Consider the following 8216-nt stretch of genomic DNA (forward strand, 5'->3'; position numbering starts at 1 on the left):
AAACTAACGCCCCTTGAAGGATCGCTGCCAGAAGAAATCAAGAACTTTATGGATCTTCAGAGTCCATATATGGATATTAAATCAGGTGATATCCATAATACAAGTAAAGTAGTTGAAGGTGAGTTTCTTGATTTGCTGGCACAAGTAGAAAGTAAACAACAATTGGCCACTGGACCAATTCTGCCTACAAAATTTGATTGTATCTCGAATAGGAATGAGATATGTTTGGAGTGGCTGAATAAACAACTTCTTATGTATATGTTGCGGAATTGCCCCCCTTAGCTTGACATGATTTTCTTTCCTTCTGTAGATAATTCAATCTTTGTTCATAGATTTCTTTGCACTGATTTGTGCATTAGAGGTTTTGTGTGCGGTCTACATTCCTTTCTGGCCTAACTTTTTCCTGCAATTTTATTTTTGTCATGCATTCTTGTTTCTCAATTCAGCTTTCTCGAAAAGAAATGGTAAATGCCATAATGATATGTTCTGATAATTTCACAACTAAACGGTAGCAACTTTTCTTCGAACCGAGTCTCTTCCTAAGAAACAGTGGCAACTTTTCTTCCTAAGAAACGGTGGCAACTTTTCTTCCTAAGAAACGGTGGCAACTTTTCTTCCTAATAAACGGTGGCAACTCTTCTTCTAAAACATGTGTCTCTTTCTGAAATGGCGCCTGAGGGACATTTAAGTAATTTAACTTTTAAATTCAGGACATACTTATAAATACAGAGGATTCTTCTTGTTAATGCTGAACTGTCAAAGCATTTTATTGTCTGAGAAACCCTATTCATCTCTCTCTGTTGCCCACCACCAACCCCAAAAATGTTGACAAATTCGAAGAAGCGAAAGGTGAAATTGAGAAAATCGAAGAAGCAAAAGGTAACAGAGGAAGAAGCACCAATCAATAAGTTGCCAGATGCAGTCCTCGTAAAAATTCTCTCACTTCTGCCAACAGAGGAAGCATTAAGAACTTGTGTTATCTCTAAAAAGTGGCAAACTCTCTCAACTTTAATTTATAGCTTCAATTTCAATTGTTCAGAATACCGGGAAAGAGAAGATTTATCATTTATTCATAATGCATTAGAACATTCCCGCTCTTCCAAAATCGAAAAGTTTGAACTCGACTTAACTGAATGCATGGACTTGTGTCAATTAGACTACAATTTGAAGTTTGATTTTGATTTCCTAGTCAATCGTTGTTGTAGATTTGCTGTTAAGAGAAATGTGGAAAATCTTGTATTGGGTTTATATAGTCCTGAAGAGTGCCCATTGCCTGAATCTCTCTACACCTGTTCGTCATTGATAACTTTAGATGTTACGCTATGTTGTGGCTTTATTAATGATGCGGTCATTTCGTGGAACTCTCTAAAGAGCATAACATTGGGGTATGTGGTGTTTACCGATGAGGACATGGTGAAATTACTGTCAGGCTGTCCTTCATTGGAAACAATGGAATTATATAGGTATGACGGTTTCCGTCGCGTGGAAATTAATTCATCAACATTAAAGACACTGAAGCTGATAGATTATGGGATTCCTGGAGTTGGATATGAATTAGATGGGGTTTCTGGAGTTAGAGATGAATTAGAAATTATTGCCCCGTATCTTCAGAATTTGGAAATATCAGGAGATTTTCTTGATGTCAAGTGTAAACTTGTTGATGTCTCTTCTCTAGTTAATGCTAAGATTAATTACAACAATAAATGTATCAATCACATCCCAAATGTTAATGAAGAACACAACTGCCGTGACTATCATCAAGTATTATATTCCCTCATCCAAGAAAATCTTCAAAAGTTATGTTATGCAACTGAGCTAACAATTGGAAATTGGTTCACACAGGTTTGTCTTTAACTCGAAACTCCTTACTCCTTTTTTGGTTAATCTTAAGCAGATAGTTGTAGAATGTAAACATTATAGAATTAATTACAGAAACTTGTGGCACATTCTCCTGTCTAGTTTTTAAACTAAGGTTCTTTATTCATACCGGAAAAGATATGTCCTGAAACGAGGTTTTAGACAATTAGATTTGTCAAAGTATGTACTATCTGTCTGTTGTGAAATACCTCCCTGTTATTGTTACTGCTTTCTCCGTTATTTACTAATTTCGTTGGAATTATTGCACCAGGTCATGTGCATGTTGCAGTTCAAACGGATTCCCGTTTCAGATTTTTACTGCAAATATCTAACCCTGCAGTTGCATATGAAAAAGTTTAATTTGTATGGAGTAGCTGGTTTTTTGAGAGCCTCACCTCATGTGGAAACACTCAACATAGACATGCAAACTATGGAGGTAACTTCCTAGAACTTATCTCTTCTTTTTACATGTATTCATTTTCTTGAAGTTTTAATACCCCTCCACTTTGCTTCCGAAGAAGAATGCAAACATTTCTTAATTATCAGCAAGAAGCTTTGCTTATGTCACTGTAAAGCTTCACGTTACCATAGTAAGTATTGTTGCTTTCTTTGTGGCAAATGAGTTCTGAAATGAGAAGTATAGTAGCGCCATCACTTTTTTTTAATTAAGTTTGTGCTATCACTTTTGCTTTGATTACTTACGCCATCATAATCATTTCCCAAGTACCATTAACACTTCTATAGAATCATATTTTTTCAGAGTTGTGCAATTTCATTTAAGCTGACTTGCATTTGGTCCTGATTATACTTTGTCTCCAGTTAGATGATATTTGCAACTATGTTGACAATTCACGCTGCAACTCTGAGTTACGTAATTTGGCCAAAGGAGATAATATGGATTTGTAGAATTGTGTTTCAAGCCTTGAGTTTCACAACCTCAAGAATGTTAAGATTGTCATCACATCGAAGCTATGCTTGAAGTATCATGTCAAATGGGGCTTTAAGAAGCTATTTAAACTTTCAAAATTTTTGTTAATCAATGCATCCGTTTTGGAGAAGTTCATTATCATATCAAAGAGAAGCAGGTGTGAGACATGTTCAGGGAACTGTCTATCCAAATATTTATTTCTATTGGCTTTCAAATTGTTAGATTGTCCAAGATCGTCCACCAATTCTGTGATTATATTCCAGGAGTGAGTTTTTCATGACTTCATTACTGGTAGTTTCCTGTCTCAAGATACTAGAAACGTCGCCTTATATTAAGTTTGTAACTAATTACTAGTTTTACTATTGGATTTACCCTTGTGGCATATCAAATGTTATGGTATATTGGTTTCTTATGAAGCTTTTTTTTTTTGGTTATATTGATGTTGAGATTCTCTTGTGACTCTTGTTTTCCTGGATCTATTAAGATGAGCGATTTGCAAGTCACATTCTTTTATGATAATTAGCCGCATGAAATGTTATGCTCTGCAACCTTTTCTTTGTCAGTAGCATCAAGGTCTGTGATTGTGCTATTAAATATTTTTACTTGAAGCCAAAGTCATATGATTAGATCTATCTTTTTCTTCGGGCATATGTTAGTTGGCTGGGACAGCTTACAAAACGTTGTGACGAAATTTTTGGAACAACAGCTCTCTTGATATATGTTGTGCGAAAAAGTTTTATCTAGAAATGGCAGTGTGTGATACTTTTTCCATTTTAGGGATCACATACAAAGTTCAAAAAGGAGGCACTGCAACTTTAATACTAATTCAAACATTTAGGTTGTAAACCTCAATAGTGGTCATCCATTGAACATATGTAAATTTCATATTGAAGAGGTTTTCATTAAAATAAATGATGTTCTTAATTCATTGATAGGACCATTTCTGTACTGAATACTTCTGCTATAAAAACATTGTTTATTACTATCTTTGTGCAAGACAAGTTCCATAAGTAGCCGTAGGTATGCACTTATTCCTCTGTTTCCAGTTTTATCGGCTTTGCAGCGACTTTGAGTATGTATGTTTGGCCAAACGATATAACTATTGATTTGCAACATTGGATTTCAAGTTTTGTATCTCCTGGCCTCTTTCTATTTTGTTTTTTCCTGGTTTTAAAGAACCTATTTCCGATACCCATTGAGCTAACTAATAAAACAACCTAGCTAGTGCACTAACTCAAACCTATTTCTTGCACGAAATGTCCTCCTAACATAGTAGCACTCCTACTAAGAAATGGAAGAGCAAAGTTCTTTCTGTCACCTGCCCTCTGCTACACATCTCTTTCGTTCGCCCTAGACCCACCCACCAAATGGAACTCTGCCCTTTTTATTGGGTTAGAGCAAGTATGAAGTCAGGGAGGAAGAAGAAGAGAGGGAAGAAATAATATACTAATATTACCTATCCCAGCTCTCAGAAATGGAGAAGGAATAAAAAATCTAGTGAAAGAAGAATAAGATAAGCTAACACAAAAAAGTCGATTTGATTGACAATATTTCTCAATAAATATGCAGATTTATGTAGCCGAGTCACGTGGGCTTCTTCTTCTACTCCCTTCCCAGAAGATAAAGGGAACTTAGCCTCTTACAAAGAGACAAAGTAGTAGCTGACATACGAATAGCTGGCAAAGGAAGAGCTTCCGCTAAGATTCTGACTAATTTGGAAACTAGATTTGTTGCCCCTAATCCAGGTTGTTAGGGCAAACTAAAGTAGATATGACACCAGATAGCGCTTGTAGCACCCTTTTCTTAAACATATACACTCTTCAAAATTTATTTAACGATTAACCAATTTGGTACTGAACCACCTTCACCTCCTCCTGCTTCATTAGCCAGTTCAATCCTCTATGCACACATTCACTGCTTATGCCGAAAAAACAATCATGGATTCCAGCGAGAATATAAAAGAAACAACAGCTGTAGACCAACAACAAACCATGGATTCCGGTGAAAAGATAGAAGAAACAATAACGGTAGACTGATCAGTTAGTTGCATGAAGCTCTTTTTCTTCACATTCTCGTTCTTATGTCAACATGATCAGATATCCATAACAAGTGCTCTCTCAAACAGGTACCGTTATCTTTGAAATGCTCTTGATACCTTCTCTTTTAGTACTGATTATGGCTTAGGTAATACTTTTTCTTCAATCAGTTTTTCCTTCTCAAAAGATAAAAAATAAATATCTGTTTCTCCCCCAAATTAAAAAATTTCAACTTGACAACGTTGGTCAAGGGACAATGTGAAACTCAGGTCAGTTTCTAAAGAAGAATGTTTATACACATTCATTTGATAATACTAATTTTGAGATTTTGATGTTATGTGGCTATAACGTGAAAGTCTCCGAATAGTATAAAATTGAAGTGGATGATGTTATCTAAGGACCATATTGTGAATTTATTGTTGGGTTGTTCATCATTAGAAACTATGGAATAATCACATTTTAAGGATTTTAGTCGCTTTTAAATTATGTCTTCGAAATTGAAGAGGAATTTGATATCATACAATGATGATGAAGAAATTGTTCATTCAGTGGAAATTATTGCCTGCTATTTTCATCATTTGGAGATTTGAGGAAGTCATCATGTTCTCAAGTATAGGCTTGTAGACATGCCATCTGTGGTTGATGCTAAGCTTACGTTCAACATTATATGTATCAAAGACAAAGGTGAATGGAATGTCTACCAACAAATATTGGATGTGTTTGATACATATAATGTTGAACGTAAGCTCCGTTTTAATCATAAAGGACACGTCTCCAAGCCTACACTTGAGACTAAGAAGACTTGGAATCAATTTTTAATCATCATTATATGATATCAAATTCAATCTTTTCAATTTTGAAGACCTAATATCCGAAGTGAGTAAAACCCTTAAAACATGACAATTCCATAGCTTCTGATGCAGGAAAGCCCAATAATAAGTTCATACCCTTAAAACATGATAATTCCATAGCTTCTAATGCAGGAAAGCCCATTAATAAGTTCATAATATGACCATTGGATAACACTATCCACTTCAATTTTATGCTCTTTATAGACTTCCATGCTATGACCACGTTAGCATCAAAATAACAAAATCTTAAAACTAGTGTCATCATCGATGAACAGGTGTATAAATATTCAGGCAATGCACAAACCTCTTCTTCAAAACCTAACCGGAGTTGCATATTTTCAGCTTGTATGCATCCGGCTTAAGGCTGTCGTGAGTTGGAATTTTTAAATTTTTGGAGAAACGAAATGACCTAATACATAGGATATATATCATTCATGGTAACTAGAGGTACTAAAAGAGAATGTATCAAGTAAATTCCAGAGATTACACCACCTTTTTGAGAGACCACTTGTTCCGAGTGTCTGAGCAGTCGGCGTAAGAGAGAAAATGTGAATGAGAAGAGCTTCCGACAATTGACTGATTCGGTCTACAACTATTGTTTCTTCTATCTCTTCGCCAGAAATCATAGTTGGTTACACTTTGATGGTATATGCTAATCAATTAGCACAGCAAATCTAATATATGCTTTAATAAATGGCAAAATCAGAAGTGTTGTTTGTGGTTTTGTTTAGAAATGGCAACTTAATAATATACATCATTTTTACCCAACTCTAATATATCCATATTTAGGTGTACCATTTCATTAGTAAATATTTCAATAATGTGTATCATTTCATGAGTAGTAGTCCAAACAAATATGGAGTCGTGCTACGGATATCTAAGACAGGGAAACTTTAGTACAAATTCAAACAAAGGCTAAGGGCTAAGAAGTAACTGTTGTAAATCTTACGGAAAATACCTTCATCACGAACACTTGATATGGGGTTCACCAAGACTTACACTTCAGCATGAACTTTGTAGGAAATTCTCATAGCTTGAGGAGTGTAGAAAAACAGTGTCCTTGAGGATATTTCACCCGGTATGGGTGTATCTCCAGGATTCAACAAGCTCTTCTAAAAAAGCATCTTAAAAATAACTCCAACGCTACAATCATTATGCTTCAACTAGCTCATCATTTTACTTAAAGTCTAGACTCTTCAGATTTCAGATTCGCAATCAGTTTAAAATCTTGATGTTATCGTTATTGTATATCAGATGAAATATAAGATGCATATGATGAAAAAATGAACCGCATTAGAGGAAGAGGTACAAGGTTTGTTTGGAATGCCTATTTAATCAAATATCATCCTTCGGATAGTACTGAGCAGTTTTATCTCAAAAGGGAGAAATGTACAACATCTAGATCATAAAATTTGTTATCTTTTCAGATTTGACGGAATGCTGTGAAATGTTTGTACAGACCAGTTGATCATGTGTTTTTTCCATTGCATTCTTCTTTCTCAATTCACCTTTCCTGGAAAGAAATATAATGTTAAATGTCATAATGACTGATGAATTCAGAGTTTTTTGGCATCAATATAATCATAAGACTTTAATGCTATTGAGAAAGTAGGGTAGGGTAGCAAAACACAACATTTCAAGAAAATATCAATAGCATAACATTTGGTACGCGACAAGGGTACAGTTCATTGAACAACTCTCGCACTTTCTTGTCTTTGATATGATAATGAACTTCTCCAAAACAGTTGCACTCTGAAATTTTGAGAAGTTTGTCATAACCATGTTTGAAATGATCCTTCAAAAACACCAAGAATAGTCAACAATCTTAACATTCCCGAGGTCGGGTACCCTTTTTGCCAAATAATTTGACTCAAATTAGCACCAGGAACAAATTGGAGACAGAATATTATCAGGACCAACTGCAGATTAGCCTAATGGAAATTGATTTCAAAGTAGAAGTGCCTGGCACACAAACACTTCAGAACCAACAAATCTGAAAGTATCCATGTCTTTGTTAAGTGTCTCCGCTCTGCTCCGAACAAATTAAACTTTTTCGTATGCAACTCCTCTCATATCTAAATTAGGACAACCCGAAACACAAGTAATCAATGCATGAATTAACTATTACTAACTAATCTCTTTAAAAAGTAAAATCCTTACTCCACTCATGCTTTCAATGTTGAGCAATGAACTCTTCTGTCTCGAGAAGATTACGACTTTTCAAAAAACGGTGGCAACTCTTCTTCTAAAAATGCATCTTTTGCTGAAGCAGCGCCTGTTTTTATAAGAGGGACATTTAAGTAATTTAACTTTTAAATTTATATTCTGAAGATCTTTGACTTTTAAATTTAAATTCTGAAGATCTTTGACTTTTAAATTTAAATTCTGAAGATCTTTGACTTTTAAATTTAAATTCTGAAGTTCTTTGACTTTTAAGATAGCATATATATGTGTGGTAGGTAATATTGATCTGTCAAAGCATTTTATTGCTGAGATAAACACAAACAAACCAATCAATCAATCTCCCCTCTTTTGCCGAAGGAG

The 8216-nt window shown here is 34.9% G+C and overlaps 1 protein-coding gene across 1 annotated transcript; it reads left to right on the plus strand.

The window, feature by feature from the left end:
* Window positions 1–822: 822 nt before the first annotated feature.
* LOC125859244 (putative F-box protein At1g49610) lies at window positions 823–2763 on the plus strand. The gene is made up of 3 exons (XM_049538940.1): window positions 823–1842; window positions 2129–2293; window positions 2677–2763. Exons 1-3 carry the CDS (start codon window positions 823–825, stop codon window positions 2761–2763), a joined length of 1272 nt encoding a protein of 423 aa, XP_049394897.1.
* Window positions 2764–8216: the final 5453 nt, after the last annotated feature.

The sequence above is a fragment of the Solanum stenotomum genome, chromosome 3 (genome assembly GCF_019186545.1).
Source record: "Solanum stenotomum isolate F172 chromosome 3, ASM1918654v1, whole genome shotgun sequence".
Classification (NCBI taxonomy): domain Eukaryota; kingdom Viridiplantae; phylum Streptophyta; class Magnoliopsida; order Solanales; family Solanaceae; genus Solanum; species Solanum stenotomum.